Genomic DNA, 24,900 nt, shown 5'->3' on the forward strand with positions numbered 1-24,900 from the left:
AGAGCCCAGGCAGTAAGCACCCTCCTCACAGACAGCCTGTCATCTGTCTAGCAGACGTAATTGTGGAGAGCAGGGACGTCCGGCTATCCTTGATGCTGCCCAGAGCCCATAACCCATGATGCGGATGACTCTCGGCCCATATTCTTATTCTCTCTCAAAGCCCTATCACTCCCCCTCTCCCCTTCTCACTAGCGGGAAGGCCAGCAGAGAACCTAAGAGCGTAGAGCAGGGAAAATTCGAGATGGAGGCAAAGTGGCCGTACAAGGTGAGATGGGAAGACTAAGCAAAGGTGCTTTAGAACAGAACCTGGAAGTGTGCCCCTGTCCCTACTGCTTTTCCCAGCGCCTGTCAGCAGACAGCCCTTATGGCTTCCCTAAGACAAGATTCCAGGTTTTTGCGTCTTACTGGTTTTCGCTTTGGCTGGAAATGTGTCTTGAGCCATGAAACCTCCCACTACATTCTTTGTTGAGCAGCGTGGTGCGTTTCTGCAGATCGAGGACTCACTTTTAGTCTAGTGATCCGACATCCAGGCCCTTCGCTTCTGGGTCTCCTGGCTTTGAATAGAAATAGAACAGAATAGAAATGAAAAGTGTAACTTTCAAAACATGGGATGGAAAAAAAGGTGACAAATCAAATGCGATCATTTCAACAAGTGGGCAGAAAGTGGGGGGAAGGAAAAAAAAACAAGAGGGAAAGGTGAATAGAATAGAAAAAAATAGGCAAATGAGAGGCAAGGAATACGGACAACCATTGCAGTCACCATAACAAATGGGACTCGGTCATATTCACCTGAATCTTAAAAGACAGTGGAAGATTGGCTTTAAAAAAGAACAAAAAACAGAAAGGTTAAAAAACAAAAACCGTGGAGAAAAGATAAGCCGGCAAACGCAAGCAAAAAGAGAGCAGATTTAGCAACTTCAAAATCAAAAATAATAGAATTCAAGGTGATAAGAACAAAGGAGAACAAAGAGAAATATTTCATAATAATACAAATAACATACTGAGAAAATAGAGCAGCTGCGAACGTTTATGCTCTTAGTGACATAGCTTTGAAGGCTATATAAACAAAGAAAGACAATACCATTGTTTTCCATTTTTTTCAAAAAGTGAAATTATAGAGACATTCATTGTCTATAGTGCAAAAGAAAGACTTAAAAATTAAGAACAAAACGATAGTGAATTGAGGGTGTGTGCACGCGCGAGAGAGGAGTTCTATACATGTGGAAATAAAGCATATCCTTCATGGGCGCCTGGGTGGCTCCGTTGGTTAAGCATCCAACTCCTGATTTTGGCTCAGGTCATGATCTCAGGGTCCTGAGAGGGAGCCCCACTCTGGGCTCTGGGCTCGTCGGGGAGTCTGCTTGAGATTCTCTCTCACTCTCCCCCCCCCCGCACCACTGGTGTGCTTTCTCTCTCTCTCTCTCAAATAAATTTTGAAAAACACACACTTCATAATACCTCCTAAATTAATAAAGAAATCAAAAGTTAAATGCAAACTTCTAGTTAAAAATAACAGATTTAAAAACCCCACAACTCCAGGGGTACCTGGGTAGCCCAGTCGGTTAAGCATCTGCCTTCAGCTCAGGTCATGATCCCAGGGTCCTGGGATGGAGTCCCAAGGGGAGTCTGCTTCTCCCTCCCCCCCCCCACCTGCTCATTCTCTGTCTCGCTCTCTCTCTGTATCTCTCTCAAATGAATAAATAAAATCTTTAAAAAAAAAAACAAAACCGCAACTCCAGTAAAGAACACTGACAGATGCTTTTGAAGGTGTGAACACACCCGGGTGGAAGGGACAGGAGACAGATGCCACCACAGCATTCTTGATGCTAGAAAACAGATGGGCAAGAGGTAGCTGACTCAGCAGACCCCAGAGAGCTCAATTCCAAGCCAGCACAAGGAGAGCGCGAAAATCTGTCTGGTTTGCAAAGCGGCACCCCTCACTTCCCACCAAAGATCCAGGACTTGGCAAGACCGGTGATCTCTGGAAATGAGGGCAAAACAGGAGCCAAAACCAGGAGAACTGGTGGAAGATCAGCTTAAAAAGCAGCTAGGTCACAGATCTCCTGACCAACCTCATGTCAAGCCTAACCGCCCTCGCTCTCTGTGGCATAAACCTGGAGTTGGTTCTCCAGGAGGGCTGAGAGAGAGGGACTTCAGGCTGAGGACACCTGCCCGCCGTGGGTGGGAGCACCCGCCCCAGAACAGGAGGATGAGACCGAGGGTGATGGGCTCCCATTACTCGGCCCTCCCCATCTCTATCCCTCATGTGGCTCCCGGGAGTCAGGAAGAACCCTCAGGAAGGAAAGGAAGAACTTTCACCAAAGAATCTAACAGGCTGAGAAGAAAAAAATGAGATATACCCAGTGAAGCAGCCCCGCCCATCTCTTTCTGCGGGCCCGGCCGCCGTGTAGACACCTCCCCACCGCCCCTCATACAAGCTTCCCGTCGCTGTTTACAGAACAAATAGGGGCAAAGCGCTTTGGGTCACTACGCATTTAAGGAAAAAGTCTCATGTGAAGGACAGACACAGACACAGGAAGGAAAGAAAAAAAAAAAGAGGCAACAGAAACCATACAGGGGGAAAAACCTTTTTTTTTTTTTTTAAAGATTTCATTTATTTATTTGAAACAGAAAGAGCGCGAGTCGGGGAAGGCAGAGGGAGAAGCAGGCTCCCCGCTGAGCGCTGACTCGGGGCTCCATCCCAGGACCCCCGAGATCTCCACCTGAGCTGAAGTCAGATGCTTAACCGACTGAGCCACCCAGGCGCCCTGGGCAAAAAAACGTTTATATCAAACTATCTGCATCACCCTCAGAGACAGACTATTAAAATGGCTGGTCAGAGAATACACCAGTTCCCAGAACCCAGAAATCAAATGCCAGAAACAAAAACCCAAGGGAAGAGTTGGACGAAAAACATGACACGATCTCCCAGAAAGAAGAGAGGAACAACGGAGAGGAAAAGAGGAGAGGTAACCCAGCGTCTGACTGGGAGGAGTTCTAGAAAGAGGCGAAGAAAGGAATCCTCACAGAGGGGCTTCAGGTTCAACTTCGGCAGGGGCGCAGAAGCGCTGAGTACTGACCCCCACAAACCACCGTCACTGTGGACGTGCAGAAAGCCACCTGGGGTGGGGGCGTGAATAAAGCAACATCTCTGCCTTCCGTGCTGGGAATTCCATCCTTAAAGCCTAGAATGTTCATTCAAGACAGGGTCACGTAACCAGATTATTTAGAAATGAACGTGAGGAAAGAAAGAAAGAAGTCCTGTGGAAAAGAGCTGAAACTGGTGGCTGAGGTCCCGTAGAAGAGGAAGAAATTGCCGCCTTACACCCCGCCTTGTGGCCCTCCTTGATTCGTTCAGCTGTGGTGAGATAGGACCTTCACTGGAAAAGCGAGTGAAATAACACTGAAATAATTTATTTGGAGAGTTTTCAGAATACAAGTTTCGGGGAGGGTATGGAGAGTGAGGTGGGACTCAGACACTTGAGACTTATCTGTATGCTTTTTACTTTCTTACAGTGAGACTATATTCATTTAAATCCATATCTTACAATATTTTTAATTTAAACAAGGAAAGAAAAACTCAAGCCAGAGAGGGAATGTAACAGGGACACAACCGCAGAAGGGGCATCAGCTGAGGGGTCAAGTGGCTCCCTGTTCTAGACAGAGCCGCCAAGCCCAGCTAGTCTCTGCAGAGCTGGCCCTGGCACATTGGAGGTGCTCAGAAAATGCATTTAAAGTGAACCTGGGGGGCCTGTGTGTCTGGCAGCTCATGCCCGAGGAGGGAGCCCAGAGTATTTGAAATACAAGTGTGAGGCTCATTATATTGGCAGGAACACAAACCATGGACAGGATACCAGAAGCTGGATGTGGAGGGGCTTGGCTGCCACATCCAGGAGCCTGGGTCCTTATTCTGTCCATGGTGTTAGGGGGCTCTGAAGGTTTGGGGGCTCAGACTTGGCCCTCGGAGCTCTGAGAGGGGAGTCATCCAAGAGCAGCACAGGCAGGGGTTAGGAGGGGGCCGGGCTGGAGGCAGAAAGACCATTCGGATGCAGCTCTTGTCCTGACACCTAGCATGGCCTAGAAAACCACATGCCAGAGCAAGGAGGTGAGGAGGCTTGGTGACCGCAGGGGAGAAAGCGTGGCAGGTGGCGCCCGCAGCCTGGCATGGCAGAGCCTCCGACCTACGCCCCGGGTGAGTGATGCAAACACAGGCATTCACAGAGGTGATTTAAAAATCACTTGGAGAACAGTCTGGGTTTGGTTTTTGTTTTTGCCAGGAGGACAAGTGATGGGAAGCTCAGCCGTGGGAGAGGAGATTGATTTAAAGTTTGATTTAATTTCGAGTAAAAGGTTGAAATTGGAACAAGGAAAGACAAGACGGATGGGAAAGCAGATGCACTTCTAGGAGCGAACATTAACCCTGGACAGTCAGAAGCCAGAAATCTTCAAGAAGAAACCTCTGGGGAGGAAAGAGAGGCCATCTGACCTTTGATCTTGACAGTCACAGGGAATGTGCCAGCATGCAGCCAGTCATCCCTACCCTCAGCCATTATGTACCAATATGTACCAAATGTGTACATCACAGGGAAAGCGATACTGTCATGAGTTGGTCCCTCGGGTCCTTGCCCATGGAGAAGGTGCCTAGACTTTTTGATGAGGGAAGTGGGGGGCTGGCATCAGCCTAGGTTGACGGGGACGGTACCATAGCGCCTGAAGTCCCAGATGTGCAGCGGGACAGCTAGGGAGCAGCTCCTTGCTGGGCTGCTTAATGTGTCCACCTACGTCAGACTCTACCCACCACGGCCCTTATCTCAGCCCTGTGTGGGGCTCTAATCAAGATGCTGTCAGGCTGGTCAAAGCCCGTTCTATGCTCACAGCAAGTCAGGGGGCAGCCCATGCGTCAGATGCTCCTTTGCGTCTAGACCTCGTAAATCTGTCTCGGCTGCATTGGATTAGCGTGCGGTAACTGAGCCTCCTTCATAGGTTGTCAGCTGTTGCTCAACCCAGCCCAAGGCGAGGCTCATGCTGATTGCTATTGTTGCATTGTTGCTGTCTTGTAACACTGCCTCAGCTTGATGTCCGTTCTCTGTTTTGGACTGTAAACTTCATTCAGGCCGGGCCTCCGTTGATCTCATTCCTTCTTTTTTCCCACCACCCAGCGCAGGGCCAAGTAACTGAGGCTCGGTAGTATCCGACGCTTACAGGAAAGAAGGGAGGAAGGGAGGGAAGGGAGGGGAGGGGAGAGGAGGGGAGGGAGGAAGGAAGGGAGGGGAGGGGAGGGGAGGGGAGGGGAGGGGAGGGAGGAAGGGAGGGAGGGAAGGAGGGAGGAAGGAAGGAAATAAATGGAATGAATGAGTGAATTCTGCCCCAGCCTTGTGTTGGATCCTGAGTAGGAAAATATTTCATTATTTTTGGAAAATGCCTGATGATTGGCAAGGGGCTTATTGGACTGCCTCCCCTATTAGAATGTAAGCTCATCAGAGTCAGGATTTTGTCTGTCTTGTTTATATCTGGTCCTCAGTGTCCAGAACAGTGCCTGACACAAAGTAGAAGCTCAGTAAACACTTGTTGAATAAACATTCATGATTTCCTTCGAGCCTCTCAGCAACCTTACCGGGGCAGGTACAAGTCATTTCCATCGTACAGATGGAGAAATTGATGCTCCAAGAGGTGGAGTGCAAGCTTGCGTACTATAATTTTCCATATTTGGAATCAGAGAACCTGGGTTCAAATCCCGTTTATACCACCCATGTGCTGCAGATGTGGGGAGATCACTGAAGCCCCCCCTTGCTCCCACCTTTGGTTGGTGTCTGGGGCCCTGGCTGCACTAAGGGTCGGAAATGGAAATTGGTGGTGGCCGTGTCAATGCTGCCCAAACTCTCAGAGACAAGATTTGTCCGTCCTTGGAGAGGGACCTAAAATAGAAGAACTCCAAGAAGTGTTAAGAAGGCTTCTAAAATGAAATGTGAAAAGCAGGGGACAGATCCAGAAAGTGAGGACCACCCGAATCAGCAAGGCTCCCTGAGAGCAAGCGTACGTGTGGTCCACACTGCCTTCTTCAATTAGGAATCCAGGCCAGTGGGTGTCAGGACTGCCTTGGGCACCCGGTGTCTGGACCCCCGCAGCCGTTTTACAGAATCCCACATGATAGAGAAGAAAGACAGGTTTTTGGAGTTCGGCCTCACTGCTTTCTAGCCAGTAATCAGAGAAGGAATTTCCCTCTCTGAGCTTCGTTCCTTGGTGTGAGATGAGATTAGCCATGCCTACCTTATAGGGCTGCCCTGAGATTCAACCTGTAGGTAATCCCCTAGTGGTGATCTTTTCTCCTGGGGGGAGCTCTACCCAGTGAAGGCTTAGCAAGCCACCCAGCCCAGCCAAGCAAGAGGAGTCCTGTGGCATGGACCACGGCCCTGATCTTGGCTCTGCCTTACTCTGTGGCTTTGAATCTACATAAAAACGAACACTAACATGCCTTATGAACCAGCTATGGTTCTAAGAACTTTCTCTCTAACTTGCTGTCATGCTCACAGCCACTGTACAAGGTACATGATAAGATCGTCTCCAAGCACGGCCACCACCTGTTCCTGCACTCCCTGAGTGCCCACTCCTCCTCCCAACAGGAGCTGGAATCTAGTTCCCCTCCTCTGTCCCTGATGAGACAGAAGTGATCTGGGCAAGTTCCAGGTTCGGCCCTTGAGACTCCAGGCGTTTTCTGCTTTGGCTCTGGGAATGTGCTGCACGCTGTGAGAATGCTTGAGCGGGCCACACGATGAAGAGGAAACCCGGAGGAGAGACACCACGTGGCCCAGGCAGATGGGGCGAGGCCTCCATGGACCTTATAGCCCATCCCAGCCACCAGCTGCAGACAGCTGAGGGAGTGACCGTGGACTGGGCCGAGGGAGTGGGACTGCCAGCGAATCCTGCCTGCATTCTGGGCCACGGAGTCATGAGAAGTAATGAAAAAAAATCAGTTTTTCAAGCCACTAAGTTTTGGGGGTGGTTTGCTCTACGGCAATAATTGACTGAAACAATTGAGGAATGATCATTATCCTCACTTTCCAGAGAAGGAAACTGAGGCACAGAGAGGTGAAGTGACTTGCCTAAGATAACATAAAGCTAGACAACACGAGCACCAAGATCTAAAACTAAATGATCTGACTGCAGACTCCACTGTCTTGGTCGTTATGCTGTGGTGTGTTTTGATGACTTTAAAAAACCAAAGACACTCTTGGTGAATTTGCAGAGGTGGGAGGGACCGTAAAGGTGGAAAATGGCATTGAGATTCAAAATAACTTTGATGGGCTGGGTTCACGGGAAATTGTTAAGATAAAATATAAAGTCCTCCCTTTGGTTCAAAAAAATCGTTTGATTTCACAGATTAGAGAGACCTAGATTAAGAACAGTTCGAATGAGGCAGAGTTAAGAGTTTAATTGGCTTCAAAGCTCAGTACAGACTAACAGTACCCCAATCAGCTCTGGGCAGACCAGGTCACAACTGCCACATGATAGCCCCTCGAGGCACCACAGTTTCAGCGCAGCAGGACAGCCAAGATGGCGAGGGTTCTGAACGCCTGTCCACAGAGGGACACACTGAATAAATCATCTGGAGAAGACAAATCCTGAGAAGGGCACTAGTTCAGGCAGGCACCTCTTGTGAACAAGACTGTATCTCTTCTGTGAACTTCCAGAAGCTGTAGCCAGGACAAGTAGAATTACACAGAGGCCATCATGTCCCCCCATATGGGAAGAACCCTCTGTGCCAGTGGAGTGGTCTGCTGGTTAGGGCTGAGCTCCGGTCCCTGGTGCTGTGCAAGCCGAGGCCAGACCGCCAGTTGGCTTCGAAGAGAGTTGGTCATCAAGTGCGAAGTTGGCCAGAGATGATCTCCGAGTACCCCTTCAACTCTCAAAGCCAAAAGGTCAACAAAGACTGTACAAGGCAAAGAGAAATGGAGGCACAATAGCTAGTCAGCCAAACCATAGTGGTTTGCAGAGGTTCCTTCCTGGATGAGTTGAACACAAGGCTGAAGAAGCAGCCAAGCTCCAGGGGTCTGACCCAGAGTTCCTGCTGTTGGCGCCACTCTCGGTCTTGGGTGGCCATTTGGTAAAGCGCTCGGACTGTGGCACTGGCCAGGGTCGTCATGGAGACACGGTTAGTGGCAAGAGAGCTGATGGCTGCAGACCTTGATGCCGTGGGACCTTCGCAGCTGGTGTCTCCAACTGGTCACTTTTGGCTTAGTGAACTTGCCCCTGACTTTCTGAGAACTTCTGGAGAGCCTGACTTCCCTTCCTGCTTCCTACTTTCCACCTGCAACTCTCTGTGCACAGTAGAGCAAGTGACTAATGACTTCCTTAGCTGCTCCCATAGATTTTGCCACAGCGAATTCCAGTCGATCCCAGAGCGCTCAGAAGGGACACGCGAGGGTGACGGAAAGGTGCTGAAGTACAGCAAAAGCCAGCTCGCTGCCTCAGGTTAACGCAAGAGCTACTGAGCAGGTGTCCTCCACGGGGCCTTCGAGGTCGCCGTGAGCTAACTGGGAAGGGTAGTAACATTACCACGTGTGCTGCAGAGGAAAAACTAAACAATAAATGTTTTCTTGTGTAAGATGTCCTTAGGGACAACTTGGAATGCTTGTTCCGCAAAGAATTACTCATTGGAGTCTTATAGAAAGAGAAAGTCATTTATTTAAGATCAAACGTCAGAATTTATGGGGTTTTTTAAAAGGAGGCTTTATATTTTTGAAGCTGTTTGAGAAATATAACTCCTCACTATTAAACAGATCAAAATGAAAATTCTAGTCAGTTATTTTAAATCAACTAGAAACGTCTTTCGTAAATTCAAATTGGTAACGGCAGCCAACTTGTTTTTAAACAATTTTTAAACAATATTTAGTTAAAACCCTCTTTTTTTCCTGCATCTGACATGTGAAGGAAAAATATAAGATTGAAGGAATCATCCCAATATGTGTGTTTTAAGGCTTATCGTGCGGTGGTTGTGAAGCGGGCCCCGAGAATAAGGAGACCAGCAACACCTGTGAGTACCTACCACTTATCATTACAGGGCAGTATTTGCCACTGTCATAGGCAAAGAAAACTAAGACCCTAAGAGGCCTGATGACACACGCAAGAATATATAAACCGCAAGTGACAAGAGTCTGGCTGCCCCCAAATTCTTTTGCACCCAGAGTGTCACTGCCTGCAAAACGCATCTTCGCCTTCTCCAGAGGACATCTGTGTTTCCTTGAGTGTGGCCTGACTGTTGATGCAAATGTAATGAGCTTCTCTCAGGGTCTGCTCACTTAAGTCAGCACGGGTATTAGCTACAGGACCTAAGTGTCTCCTACTTATAATCAATCCTTTGGCTTTCCACTGAACCCGGTTAATTTACAGTAATAGCTACGAGACTGATTGGTAAATTGCTAGTTTTGTGTATTACTAGGCAGAAAAAAGAATCAAATGACATTGAGGCAGCGTGGAAAATATATTTTATTCATTATTCAGACCGGAATAACTTATTTTTAATTATATTTGGGGCATTCTAGCTCCTTAATACATTAGTAGACTGCTGAGCAAAATGGGGGAGATTGGGAGGGTCTGTGTAGGACTGCTGCCTTGCCTGGGCCCCTGAGAATGAAGGGAGCATTTCCAGAATGAACAGCAGCTTTTTTTTCTTGTATTTTCCTTTTTATTTAAATTCAATTAGCCAACATGTAGACATCATTAGTTTCAGAGGTAGAGTTCAATAATTCAGCAGTTACATATAACACCCAGTATTCATCACATCAAGTGCTCTCCTTAATGCCTGTCACCCAGTTACCCCATCCTACCCCTCCCCTCCCCTCCAGCAACCCTCAGTTTGTTTCTCATAGTTAAGAGTCTCTCATGGTTTGTCTCCCTCTCTGATTTCTTTCTATTCCTTTTCTCCCTCCCTTCCCCTATGGTCCTCTGTGCTGTTTCTTATATTCCTCATATGAGTGAAACCATATGATAATTGTTTTTCTCTGATTGACTTATTTTGCTTAGCATAATACCCGCCAGTTCCATTCATGTCGACGTAAATGGTTAGATTTCATCCTTTCTGTTGGCTGAGTAATATTCTGTTGTATATATATATATATATATCCCACCTTCTTTATCCATTCATCCATCAATGGACGTCTGGGCTCTTTCCAAAGTTTGGCTATTGTGGACATTGCTGCTATAAACATTGGGGTAGAGGTGCCCCTTCAAGTCACTACATTTGTATCTTTGGGGTAAGCACCTAGTAATGCAATTGCTGGGTCATAGGGGTAGCTCCATTTTTAGCTCCTAAAGGAACCTCCATCCTGTTTTCCAGAGTGGTTTCACCACTTGCATTCCCACCAACAGTGTCAGAGGGTTCCCCTTTCTCCACAGCCTCACTAACGTCTGAATTGTTAATTTTAGCTGTTCTGACAGGTGTGAGGTGGTATCTCATTGTGGTTTTGATTTGTATTTCCCTGATGCCAAGTGATGTGGAGCATTTTTTCACGTGTCTGTTGGCCATTTGGATGTCTTCTTTGGAGAAATGTCTGTTCATGTCTTCTGCCCATTTCTTGACTGGATTTTTTTGTTTTTTGGGTATTGAGTTTCATAAGTTCTTTATAGATCTTGGATACTAGCGCTTTATCTGATAAGACATTTGCAAATATCTTATCCCATTCAGTAGGTTGCCTTTCAGTTTTGTTGACTATTTTCCTTTGCTGTACAAAAGTTTTTATCTTGATGAAGTCCCAATAGTTCACTTTTGGTTTTGTTTCCCTTCCTTTGGAGATGTGTCTAGCAAGAATTTGCTGCAGCGAAGGTCACAGAAATTGCTGCCTGCATTCTCCTCTAGGATTTTGATGGTTTCCTGTCTCACATTTAGGTCTTTCATCCATTTGGAGTTTATCTTTGTGTATGGTGTAAGAAAATGGTCCAGTTTCATTCTTCTGCATGTGGCTCTCTTATTTTCCCAACAACATTTATTGAAGAGACTGTCTTTTTCCATTGGATATTCTTTCCTGCTTTGTTGAAGACTGGTTGACCATAGAGTTGAGGGTCCATTTGTGGGCTCTCTATTCTGTTCCATTGATCTGTGTGTCTGTTTTTGTGCCAGTACCATGCTGTCTTGATGATCACAGCTTTGTAATAAAGCTTGAAGTCAGGAATTGTGATGCTACCAGCTTTGGTTTTCTTTTTAAACATTCCCCTGGCTATTCGGGGTCTTTTCTGGTTCCATACAAATTTTAGGATTATTTGCTCCAGCTCTGTGAAAAATGTTGATGGTATTTTGATAGCGATTGCATTAAATGTGTAGATTTCTCTGGGCAGCATAGACATTTTAACAATATTACTCTTCCAATCCATGAGCATGGAATGTTCTTTCATTTCTTTTTCCTCATTTCATTTTCCTCAATTTCTTTCATAAATGTTCTGTAGTTTTTAGAATACAGATCCTTTACCTCTTTGGTTAGGTTTATTCCTAGGTATTTCATGTTTTTTGGTGCAATTGTAAATGGGATCAATTCCTTAATTTCTCTTCTCTCTCATTGTTAGTGTATAGAAATGCAACTGATTTCTGTGCCTCGATTTTATATCCTGCCAGGTTGCTGAATTCCTGTATGAGTTCAAGCAATTTGGGGGTGGAGTATTTGGGTTTTCCACACAAAGTATCATGTCATCTGTGAAGAGTGAGAATTGGACTTCTTCTTTGCCCAGTTTGAATGCCCTTCATTTCTTTTTGTTGTCTGCTGAAGCTAGGACTTCTAGTACTATGTTGAACAACAGTGGTGAGAGTGGGCATCCCTGTCGTGCTCCTGACCTTAGGGGAAAAGCTCTCAGTTTTTCCCCATTGAGAATGATATTCTGAACAGCAGCTTTTGAGAGGATTGGGATGAGGTGTGACTTTCTCAGCAAACACAGCCCATGCCCTTTGGCAGCCGTCCTCTCAGTGGGGCAGCCGGGCACAGGTCAGTGCATAGGACTCTCTACCGTGTTTCTCAGACTAACCTATTCTCCAGTAAACAGTACAGTGGCCGCTGTCAGAGGCACCATGTGCCCCGGAGCACAGCACTCGTTGCAGGGTCTCGAGGGCAGTAAGACAGAACCAAACCATGTCCAGCCAAGGGAGGGCCCCTCTCATTCAAGGTGAGCCCCTGAACCCAGCATTAGCACATGCCAATAGTGTGTATTCCCAGCAGAAACAAACTTCTGAGGAAGCGTGCTCTGAACATGGGCCAGGCTGAGCAGGCAGGGTCAGCCTCTGGGACAGCCTGTTTGTCATGGGGACAGAAGGCTGGAAACATGGCAGTGACAACCGCATGGAAGAGCACACTTACGGTTCAATGCCGTAGACCCCCAGCTATAGACAAGCGCTGTGTCCCCACCCCCCCAACCGTCAGGCTTCCAGTTCCGAAGGAGAAGCAGAGGCTTTTCCAGACCCGCCAGGCAGGCTCCAAAGAGCTAAGGACAGGGTAAGAAATCTACCCCAACATCTACCCAAGTCCTGGATTGGAGAAAATACTGGAAAGAGGTGGGTGGCCAGTGAAGACCCCTCCCCTTGGGAACCTCAGAGCTCCTGCAGCTGGCGGCTGGTCCCCGTGTGAATGCATCGGCCCTCTACTGGAGATAGCAAGTGCCCTGGGCTCCCGATGGATTGAACTTATCTCTGTTTCTCCCTTAACCCCTCCACCTGGAAAACCAGGTATTTTAAGGAGGCAAAGTGGCCTGCCATTGGGTCCAGTGAGCCAAGGCTGAAGAGGGGTCCTTTTCATGTTCTGTCCAGGGGAGATCCTACACAGGCTGGACATTTGCCAGGGACTGTGGTGGTAGCCCTGACCCTTCATTCACAGTGACCTACAGCCTTGCTGGTTCCTTCCAGTGCTCCAGTCCAAAAAGTCAGGCAGGAAGGGGGTACTAAATGGCCATCACAGCTCAAGACCAGAACCCAGACCTTCTTCCAAGCTCCACTCAGTGCATCAGACCACGAGACTGAGGCAGCTCCCCCATGCCTCCTCATAAGTAGATGGGCCTGGTCTCTCATTGCCTTTCCCTCCCAACATCCAATCAGAGGAGCAAGAGAATAATCTTTATTAATTAAACAGCTTCACCTGCATTAAAATACAATGTTTAAATGGTACCATGATTCTAAATCGTTTGTGTGTGTGGCCAAGTAAGCAGTTTGGGACAAAATTATCTAAATTTAATTTTTCAAAATAACTTCTAATTAGTTACAATAAACAATGCTCAGTGGTCCTGAAATCCCAGCACCTAAACACAATAAAAAATGTATCTTTTGCTGTGGACCAGGTGGCAGCCTCATCTGTCTATCGAGGCCTCCAAGGCTGACCTAGCAGGGCAGAAAGGAGAGAAAGCTGGAGGTCACTCCTGCCCAGTCCCCCTGGCCAGAGCTTTGTCACCATGGGAAAGTTCAGGAAAGCCCCTGTCTAAGCATGCTAGTCCACTGGTCACAAGCATTAATTCCCCTGTATCCCTAAAAGACGACTCAACATCCACAGGCACTGTGGGTCTGACCCAGCAAGGCCAGGACACCAAATCTCATGAGCACTGGCTTTGCACAGACTCCTTCCAACATGGCGTCGCATTTCGTTCCCATGAACTTGCTCACAGGCATTAGGATGCCCACAGTGATGAGGAGGACCCAGGGTGAGAGGCCGAGCCCAAGGTGCCCTCACCCAGGCAGAGCAAGGTGTTAGCTGAGGATCCAGGGCACAGCCTCAACCCCACCACCTGCTGCAAGACTTAAGGATCCACGGAGATGGGACCACCTAAAGGGATGGCCCCAGAAATGACTCAGTGCAGGTCAGGGGTACATGATCTGGGCTGGGGTCTAGACCAGGAACCTGGAGTGGCACAGAACTAACGAACTGCAGGGAAAACCAGGAGCTCAGAAAGAGGACCCACCCCGCACACAAAGGACACTCCATTGGGGGATGGGATTGGCTGTTAGCTATGAGGCCGGAGGGTTCCTAGGGGCCAGCCCAGACACCATGCTTAGAGCTACAAGTCTGCCCCAGGCCCTAGGCTCACCCTTGGATCCCAGCTGGATCCACTTTCATGAGCTTAGGCCCTAGGCTGGGTGGCCCCACAGGTAAGGGATTCAGGGACTGTGGTCAGCTGGGAAAGTGCAGGGAGCTGGTGCTGAGCCCCCAAAACCCCTGCTTCCTGCTGGAGGACACAGTGCTGTCCCTCAGGATACACCTACTGACAGGCTGTCTGGGGAGACTAGGTAAAGCAGAGTGTGGGGACATGTGGGGCACACCAAATGCAGCATCACTCTGGAATCTGCTGGGAGAAGCTTCGGGACCAAATCCTTAGCAAAGACATCGGCTGAACAAGTGACTCATCTCAACCCCCTAGGGAGGGAAAGTGCTCCAGCCAAGAAGCAATTTGTCTCCAACTTTAGGTTGCCCTCCTTAATATCTGCATTTTAGACAGTAATAGCCATGGTTACAGGCTTGTGTGATAAGGAAGGGGAGGATGTTCCCTGCTTGGCACTGAACTTCATTCTGACCTGTGTTATTTAAAATTCAGAGTGGTTCAGTTCCTGGTTGGGTGTCAGAGGCTAAGGCTTTTTAAGATTGATCTGAGGCCACAATCAGAATTACAGAAGATAAGGAACCTTGAGTGATTGCTTTTTGAAATGTGTCTGCAATTTTCCAAGATGCTGCCGGTGGAAAATCTTATCATGTCCTTGCTAAGGAGCATTTCAGAAGTTGGGTCTTCAGACAGTCTTTCTCTAGACAGGGTGAAAAATGAAGACTTTCCAGAGAACCAGCCTTTGATCAGGCTGGAGAGAGAGCTCAATAAGAGTATGAAGTTCTCAGGACTATTACGAACCCCAAAACTCAGGCCAGTGGGAGGAGTGCAGGCATCCCAGGTCCTGCAGGAGGTCCCCACAGGGCTGTCATCAGAAACCGTGAAGGAGGAACCCTGCCTTCACCATCCCGGGACTCCTGAATCTACATCAGACCTTATGTGAGGGCACAAGCCACGGTATTATTGCTGGAAGTGTTGTTCCCAGAACAACCGGTATAGTGGCCAAAATCCTCTTTACAATAATAATCATGACAATTACTCCCATTCATTCAGCCTTAAGTGCTTACAAAGCACTAGCCCGGGCAGCAAAGGACAGAGGTTAACAGCCTTATTTTTACAGGTAAGAAACCCAGGGCTCAGCCCAGGAGCTGCTCGAATCCCACCTAAGTGACGATGTCACAATAATTATAAACCCTAAAAACGATTTTTAAGTGTTTATATGTATTCTAACCCCTGAAAAATGGTCATAAGCGGACTCTACTCCTTGGCTATGAAATGATTCACAAATCACAGCAGCACTTACTCTGGAAGGCACTCTACCCAGTGCTGCCCAGACGTTAGCTCATGAAATCTTCAAAACATGGCCCATGACAGAGGAGGAAACTGAGGCTCTCCTGTCTTGCCGGAGCACTAGTCGGTAAGCTGTCACTAAGACCGTCCTGGGTGCCTGCCACAGCCCGGCCCCACTCCAGGCCCTCTGCTCACTCTGTCCCACTTGATTCCCAGAGAACCCCATTGAAAAGAGAGGGAAACTGAGTCTGGGCAAGGCAAACTTGTTCACATGCTTCCTGTTGATTAGCAGTGGGGTCAGGATTGAAACGAGATCTGCCTGACGCACACAGCTGTGTGGTGTGCATGACTGTCCCACCCCACCCCACCCCAGACTTAACATGTCACCGTTGCTTGCCTTTTTGCAACGTGAGTAAATCGTGGGGGTGAGACAACTGAATGGAGACAGATGAACAGCAATCTTTGTCACTGTTGCTCCTGTTCCCCTCACTGTCCCCCTGAGCCAAGCTGAGGCCTCCAGACCAGTGGGGTTCCTGGGATCTGTTGCAAGAGGGATCATTTTGCCCAGCAAGCTGCAGCAGCCTGGGGTGGGGGGAGTTTAGGGGGACAGGGAGTTGGGCAGAGGCTGGTGCACTCTAGTCAGAGGGCTTGGAGGGTGGCCATCACTAGATTTTAGTCTGGTTGGGGAAGTTGAGACACCTGCTACTCTAATGTTTGCAGAAGGGAGATCACTGTCCTTTGCCTGAGAATGACAGATGGACTTCCCAGCTGAGGTCATGTGGGGCAGGCTGGCCGGGCCCTTGACATGTTAAGTGGAGGAGCATTCCGTCGGGGAGTGACAGTGGGAAGGTGACAACAAGCTATCAGGCATGGGCAGTGCCCTGTGAATGATCTGACTGCCTTTGTTTCTTTTTTTAATTTCCTTATTTTTGATGCCAGCACTGTGGGGCAAACCATAAAGCCGCCCCACCACTCCGTCCCAGACTGCAAGCTGTCAGGGCCTTTCTGTGTGCTTAGGACCCTATGGGCTCTTGAGAGAGGCTAGGAACAGCACTTGGGATGGGGCTGTACAATTACTTTCTAGGGCTCCATTTTTTTTTTTTTTTTTTTTTTTTTACTGGACAATTCTGCTTAGAAGCCTTTTGTATTTACCTCATTCTGGAAGGCTGTACCCAAAATAATTGAACCACTCCCTCATTGTTTTCCACTTTTTCTGTTAGGAAAATAATGCTACAGTGGGCATCATTGTACATGTATCCTCATGTGTTTGTCTTTCCTTGGCACAAATGTGCAAAATTCAATACTAGGTTAAAGGGGTATTTTTATTTTAACATTATTTTAGAAATTGCAAAGTTGCTTTCAAAACGGCTTTATCAAATCATCACCCCATCAGAAGTGTATGAGAATGCCCAGTGATGCGGGGGATCTTTTTGTGAGTTTATTGGACACCCTTATATCTTCTACGGTAAAGTATCAGTTCAAATCTTTTGCCTATTTTTAAATTGGGTTGTTTCCTCATTATTAAATTTTGAGAGTGCTTTATATATTCTAGGTACAAGTCCTTTATCAGACACATGACTTCCAAATACTTTCTCATTCTCATATTTTCTCTTACTTTCATTTCTTTTATTTCATAATTCATATTTTCATTCTCTTAGTAACTTCTAAGGCACAGGGTTTTTATTTAAATAAGTCACATTACCAACTAGTTGTTTCATGAAGTGTGTTTCTGATGTTACATCTAAGAAATCTTTGCCTAATCCAAAGTCATAAAGGTCATTTACCGGAAGTTTCAGTCTTAGATTTTACATGTAGGCCTATGATTCATTCGAACATATGTGACATGGTGTGAGCCATGGATCAAAGTTCATTATTTTTACACACGAACATGGGTTTGTTCCACCACCGTTTCCTGAAGACACTATCCTTTCTCCACTGCATTGCATTTGTGCCTTTGTCAAAAATCAGTTTATATATATATATATATACATATATATGTATATATATATATAAACTTCTTATTGTTTCATTAATCTACTTGTCTGTCTTGACACCAATATCACAATATTTTGATTACTGTGACTTTATAATAAGTCTAGAAATCTGGCAGTATTAGACCTCAAACTTTGTTGTTGTTTCAAAATTGTCTGGCTATCGTAGGTCCTCTGTATTTCCATATGAATTTTAGAATCAGCTGGTCAATTTCTACAAAACACCCACTGGGATTTTGACTGGAATTGCATTAAATCTAGAGGCCAATCTGGGGAGAATTGATGTCTGAACAATCACCCATGAACACAGTGTATCTCTCCATTTGTTTATACCCTCTTTCATCTCCCCCAGCGACGATCTACAGATCTCAGCCTACAGTTCTTGAATGTCTTTTGCCGTATTTATCCCTAAGGATTTCCTATTTTTGATGCAATTAAAAATGGATTTGAGTTTCAATTTCCAATTGTTCATTGCTAGTATCTAGAGATATGATTCAGTTTTGTGCATTTCTCTTGTACCCTGCAACCTTGCCAAATTCATTTATCAGTTCTAGCAGCTTTTTCTGTAGGTTTTCACCGGATTTTTTACATAGACAATTATGTTGTCTGTGAAAGCACTTTTACCTCTTCCATTCCAATCTGGACAACTTTTCTTTTTCTTGCATTATTATAGCAGCTAGGACTCCGGTATAATATTTCATAGAAGTGGTAAGAATTTAGACATTGTTGTCTTGATCCTCGTCTTAGGGGAAGAACTTTTAGTAGGGTATTAGCTTATAGGTTTTCAAAGATACCCTTTATCAGGTTGAGGAAGTTGGTTTTGATCCCTAACTTGTTGAGATTTTTAATCAGGAATGGATGTTGAGTTTTTTCAGTTGCTTTTTCTACATCTATTGAGATGATCATATCTTTTCTCCTCTTTACTTTATTAATATGGTGAATTACATTGATGGGTTTTGGAATGTTAAGCCAACTTTGCATGCTTGGGACAAACCCCAGTTGCTCATTATGTATTTTCCTTTTTATACATTGTTAAATTTGATTTGCTAAAATCGTGCTGAGAATTTTTGCATCTATGTTCTCGAGGGATTCTAATCTGTGGTGTCCTTTCCTTGTAATGCCTTTGGCTGGCTATTATATATAAAGATAAAGCTGGCCTCATAAAATGCATTAGAAAGTGGGTCCTCTTTCTCAATTTTCAAGAAAAGTTTGGGTAGTATTGGTAGTACTTCTTTAAATATTTGATAGAATTCACTAATGAAGCCGTCGGAGTCTGGAGTTTTCTTTGCGGGAAGATTTTTTTTTTTAAGATTTTATTTATTTATTCGACAGAGACAGAGACAGCTAGCGAGAGAGGGAACACAAGCAGGGGGAGTGGGAGAGGAAGAAGCAGGCTCATAGTGGAGGAGCCTGATGTGGGGCTCGATCCCATAACGCCGGGATCACGCCCTGAGCCGAAGGCAGACGCTTAACCGCTGTGCCACCCAGGCGCCCCTGCGGGAAGATTTTTAACTACAAATTCCATTTCTGCATGAGATAGGGGCTATTTGGCTATTTCTTCCCGAGTGAGCTTCAGTAGTTTCTGTCTTTTTGGTCCATCTCATCTGAGCTGTCAGATTACTAGCACAATGTTGTCCTTAACATTACCTTATCCTCTTAATATCTGAAGACTCTATAGTGTGGTCACTTCTCTCATTCCTGATATTGGTAATCTCCTTTTTTTTTTCCTGACTAGTCTGATTAAAGGCTTATCAATTGTATTGATCTTGTCAAAAAACCAGCTTTTGGTTTCATTGATTTTCCCTATTATTTTTCTATTTTTCATTTTATTTGTAGCCACTCTGATCTTCATTTTTTCTTTCTTTTACTTTGGGTTAAACTTGCTTTTCTTTCTGTACTTCTTAAGGTGAAGCCCTAAGAGGCCTTTCTTCTTTTCATATCAGTATTGAGTGCTACAGCTTATCCCTTAAGTACTTCTTTTGCTCCATGCTCAGTGTGGAGCCCAGCCTGGGGTTTGAACTCACAACCCTGAGATCAAGACCCTGAGATGAAGGGTCAGATGCTTAACCAACTGAGCCACCCAGGTGCCCCCTTTAAGTCCTTCTTTAAAGGCATTTCACAAATTTTTGTGTGGCATGTTTTCATTTTTATCAGGTACAAAGTACTGTTCACTTCTTTCATTTCTTTTTCGACCTATGGATTATTTAGAAGTATGTTAATGGGATTTCCATATATTTGGGGATTTTCCAGAAAACTTTCTGTTATTGATTTCTAACTTCATTCCATTGTGAACAGAGAACATGTGTTGTATTTAAATTCTTTTCCCTTTATGGAGACCTGTTTATGGCCATGATAGTAAAAAGTTTCCTGTGCCTTTGAAAAGAAGGTCTGTTCTGCTCTGGAGGGGGTCAGCAATTAGGTCAAGTGAGTTGATGGTGTTCTTTCAGCCCATCTATATCCTTATTGATTTCTTGTCTCTGTGTTCTATCAGTGTATAAAATCAGCCATGGGCGGGGGGGAGAGCGTGGTGCAGGTATTTCTATCACAGAAGTTGGCAAACACTACAAACTTGGTGGCCTTATTTTTCTCAGAGAGCCTGTGGCTCAACATTTGCCAGCACCACCACCCCTCGCCCCCAGACCCGGTGCTCTGTGCTTTGACAAGCTCAGAGGTGATTCTGATGCCCTGCCCAAGGTTGAGACCTGCCCTGAACATCTCCACTGAGGGCTTCCGATGGACCCCTTCCGTGTCTTACTACTGTCACAAGAGGAATGGGAAAGCAGACTGCCTTGGCTTCCCTGCCCCTCTCCCCACCCCGCGCCCCACCCAGCACCTGACCACAGCACTAGGATCAAAGCCCGCTCTCCGAGTGTGCAGGCAGGAGGGATCTGGACGGCCCAAAGCCGGTTCTGACGTTCCCTTGCTGTGCTGGGGGCCACACTGGGATTCCCCAGGTGAGAGGAGAAAGGTGGGTCCCGAAGTCACAGGCTGGCTCGCCACGACAGCTTCCTGCACACAGTCAGCCCGCAGCTGCTACCACAGATGAGAGGCAAGACGCCCCAGCGTCAGATACGGCTGGGTGCACCCCCGGCTTGCCCCTGCGGCAGGAGGACAAGTTGCCGCTTGCGCTACCTCTCCAACCTCCCTCTACTCATCCAGGAAATGAGAATAGTAGTCCCCACCCCATGGGGACTCCAGAAGGTGAAATCCAATCATTTCAACAAAGAGCCTGGCATATGGAACTAGGTCTCTGAACAGCAGCTATTTCTGCTTTTCTATGGACCTGGAGCAGAAAGTACCGTCCATGTCAGCAATGTTACTCTTTTTATGGATGACAGGTTTCGAGGCACAGAGGAATGAAGCACCGTGCCCGGTATTACACGGTTACTGAAACAGCAAACACCAGAAGCCATCCCCTTAGCCAGCGATGGATCCTGTCCACACCCTCTCATGAGCACGTTTCCCCCACCCTGGGGCCGCACTCCTAATTTATTCCCAGTGGCTCCAGATTCCCTTGCAAGAAAGTAACTGATAATTCAGTTACAACAATTACCAGCTGGTTCTCTGGTTTATTGCTGTAATTTCTCTAAAGGAAGTCTGTGTGGGCAAAGATGTGGTCCTGCCTTTACGTTGCTTCTGTGAGAAGAGGTCTGTCCATAAGACGCCAGCAGCCATGGAGAGGCTCCAGTCACCCTGGTAAACCCAGGGATTGTCTGGAAAAGATGGCGTGGGAAGATGAGCGCTCTGTGAGCACACGCAGGAGTTGGGAGCGGGAGGTGACGTGATCACACCCCTCATCTGGGCAAATGCAGATGCGAGGATGCTTGAGCTGTGTGCCAGGCGCTGCTGTAATCCCAAGTCCCCATCCAGTCAAGGCTCACGACAGCCCCACAAAGTACTATTATTATTCCTACTTCATGAATAACAGAATTGTGAGGTTGCACAGAGGGGTTAAGCAATTTGTCTGAGGTCACACAGCCAGTAAGTAACTGAGCCAGGATTTGAACCCAGACAGTTAGGCTATAGGAATGGAGTTCAAAACAGGTTTCTCATGGAGAGCCAAAAATGTATAGTCAGAGCCACCTGCTGTCTCAAATGAACAAATCTGCACATGTACGAAATGAAGAGAAGCCACAGCAGCAGTCCGTCACTAACAGAGAAAGGGAGGCCCCGCCTAGCCCTTGGGTGGGAAAAGGGCTGGCGTAAAGGTGGTTGTGACAGCACCCCATCTTGAGCAGCACCCCCTGAGCAGAAATCCAGTGTCTCAATGCCCCTGAGAAGTGGGAGTTACGGTGCCATTGTCCCGATGTGGAAGTTGAGGTTCAGAGAAGTTAAGTGGTGTGCCTGAGGTCACACAGCCCAGAAGTGTAGGGCTGAGACTCAAACCCACATACCTGTCCCTACACCCTGTGCTCTTTCCCTGCATCTTTTATCCTGACTACGGGATTCCAGCATCAGAGAGTAGGGTGGACCCATCCCCTGTCATGGACACGCACGGGTACCCCAGGCACATGGCGGCATGATCTGTGCTGGGTACGTCCTGCGTGGTAGCTGACTCCCACTGAGCAAGAAATAAAATCCTACCCAGCAGGAGAGAGCAGAGCTGGACTCGCGATCTGTTGACCCTTCCTCCCTTGTCAGCTCGGGGCCAGTTCCATACAAGAAGCCAGCCTCGGGGTGCCAGCCTCCCTGACCCTGACCCTCTACAGCCTAAAACTCAGGCCCCCGGAGGGCTGCAGATGGGTGCATTGGAAAGGCAGTGAGGGGGTGTGGGTGCTAGGGGCCTTCCCCCCTGCTCCGGATTTGTGTTTCTGAGCCTTAACCAGGGAGTAACATTTCCAGGCAGTCCTGGCCCTGCCTGTGCGCAGAGCTCTTACAACTGTGTATGTAAACCACAGCACACACCCCGCTCCACCAGGAGCCCCACGCAGGCTCCTTGCGGTGCCCAGTCTGCCCAGCCAGTGCCTGGAGGGCCGTGCCCCTGACCCCGCAGCCCTGCCCTCTCTCTCCAGGAGCCGTTTTCCCACCATCTCACACCTCCCGTGTTTGTGTGTGTCTCTTCCGTTTCAGGGATTTATTTCTCTACAAGGGACCCGGGTGACTGAACTTCTTCCTGGCCCTGAGGACGCAGGGAAGCACCTCTTTGAGATCAGCCCAGGTAGGCGGGCGTATCTTTCTGCTCTGCGGGGGCTGGCGCTGGTGGCCTCTGGCCCGGGAGGGCAGACCTCCTTCAGAATGCTCCTCCCTGTAGGAACATCAGCGCTGTCCCCAAGCATGACTCAGAAATTAGGGCCAAATCTAGAGAATATTGCAAATTTGGGCGAGTATTAGAAAATCCAGTCTACTGAGTAACTAGCTTTTGGGCGAGAGGAAAATGTGGATTTTAAAACTCACAATAAACACAAGGGAAACCGGTCAACGGGGACTGGTTGGGGTGAAGGTCCAAAGGAGCGTCTGAACCATATGCAAGTAACTCCAGAGGGAACCCACTAGCACAGGTACAGAGCGTTAAAATGAGCTCTACGGTGACTCTCAAAACGGAGAACGGAGATGTGGTGGGGGGAAGGGAAGTATTTAAAACCAAGGAACTGTGTCGTGTTAGCGCTTACAACACCATCTTTTAAAACTCCCAGTTTTAAAATGAGATTGTTGTGGAACTAAATAGATGTGTCTTGAAGATGCGCTTCTAGAAGGGCTGCTTCCTCAGGTGCTGTTTTTCTACCTCGGCTTCCCCCAGATGCAGAGCCTGAGACAAGGCTCTGAACAGTTTATTCAGAGGGGATTCCCAAAAAGTAGGGGGAAGGGAGCAGGGAGGGAGGAAAGCCATGCGGGGTGTGCTAGTGAGCTGACTGCTGCTGTGGGAACCGGGGTTCGATTCCAGCAGGGGCGGTGGAGACTGCAGGGAGCCGACGTGCAGACATGTCCGGCCCCTGGAGCGTGGAGGCTGGGGGTGACCCACCTGCTTCCACCTTCCCACTACTAATTCCACCAGCTGCTCCCCCTGAGCGAACTCTGGCATCTCTGGACTGCCCGCGGCATGGCCAAGCTCCCCGTAGACAGAGAAGGCTTGAGGGAGCATCACAGATGCTTGAGCAAAGAGGCGGCTCTGGACAGGACATGGACGACAGGCAACTAGTCATCCCGTGCCACCAATGTGGTCCCCATTTAGACTTCCTTCTGCGAAGGGGTGGCTGTGAACTGAGTGTGCCAGGGTCTCCTTGGGCTCTGTGAACCATGCAGTTACAGTCTCCAAGCAGCATGGCCACCCCAACCAGTGTGAGGGGGTGACCCAGCTGTCAGCCGGACACCAAGGGAGAGATCAGGCCAGGCTCAGGCCAGCCAGCAGCAGCCCATGGGAGCCGCAGTGAGTGCAGCCAAGCTTGGGGCAGGGCCCTGTTCACCTCTGCTCTGTCCGCCAGTCCACACCAGGAATTACAGAAGACACAGGCAGAAGGTGACGTGCAGGGAGCCCCTCCCCGATTTCATGTCCTGTATGCATAATGCGATTTCATGGTTTCATTTGGGTTTTCCTATGTGGGTATTTAATCTACTGCAAAACCCTTGGTACTAAAATTGCACATTGGAAGGGGGCCATAGAGTGGTCTTGGAGTGTGGAGTGGAATAGAGAAGCTTGGTTGACTGTGGAACAGGGGCAAAGGCTTCTGCAAAGAAGATAGGGAAGAAATGGAGAGGGCAGTGAGGTAGACAGGGCCGGCCGTCTGGGGGAGGGGGAGCAGGCCCGGGAAGGGAGGCTGGGGGATGGGCGAGGAGTCCGGGGCTTGGCAATGGGGGAAGAGGAAGGCGGTGAGGCTGGAACGGAAAGGTAGAGGTTAGCACACCCTCTCCATGAATTCAACAAGGCCCTGAGCCTGTGCCCCAAGGACCAGATGGGAGAAATCACCAGTGCGCATGCTCTTGATCTGGGTCAGGGCTATTTACAAGGCTTTCTTCGACTGTGGGGGGAAGAACACCCATTTGCCATGTAAGGCAAGGTCCTGGGGATTAAGATGTGGACATCTCCAATGGAATATTACTCAGCTATCAGAAAGAACGAGTTCTCAACATTTGCTGCAACATGGACGGCACTGGAGGAGATAATGCTAAGTGAAATAAGTCAAGCAGAGAAAGACAACTATCATATGATTTCTCTCATCTATGGAACATAAGAACTAGAATGATCAGTAGGGGAAGAAAGGGATAAAGAAAGGGGGAGTAAACAGAAGGGGGAATGAAACATGAGAGACTATGGACTATGAGAAACAAACTGAGGACTACAGAGGGGAGGGGGGTGGGGGAATGGGATAGGCCGGTGATGGGTAGTAAGGAGGGCACGTATTGCATGGTGCACTGGGTGTTATACACAACTAATGAATCATCGAGCCTTACATCGGAAACCGGGGATGTACTGTATGGTGACTAACATAATATAATAAAAAATCATTTAAAAGTGAAAAAAAAAAAAAAAGATGTGGACATCTCTGTGGGACCACTATTCTTTCTACCACCATGCTCGAAACATCCCTCTAAGGCAGGAGTCCTTTTATGACTATTTTATTTACAAAGA

At 47.6% G+C, this 24,900-nt stretch overlaps 1 protein-coding gene across 4 annotated transcripts in view; it reads left to right on the forward strand.

Annotated features, from left to right (window-relative positions):
- ARHGAP22 (Rho GTPase activating protein 22) overlaps positions 1 to 24,900 on the forward strand; it is a 136,542-nt gene that overhangs the window by 27,199 nt on the left and 84,443 nt on the right. For all 4 annotated transcript variants that reach the window (XM_026481525.4, XM_026481527.4, XM_026481526.4 and 1 more), the window contains exon 3: positions 22,407 to 22,494. In XM_026481525.4, coding sequence (XP_026337310.1) covers positions 22,407 to 22,494 — 88 coding nt within the window. The remainder of the gene's footprint in view (positions 1 to 22,406; positions 22,495 to 24,900) is intronic.

Source organism: Ursus arctos, unplaced genomic scaffold, assembly GCF_023065955.2.
Source record: "Ursus arctos isolate Adak ecotype North America unplaced genomic scaffold, UrsArc2.0 scaffold_7, whole genome shotgun sequence".
In the NCBI taxonomy this organism is placed as follows: Eukaryota; Metazoa; Chordata; class Mammalia; order Carnivora; family Ursidae; genus Ursus; species Ursus arctos.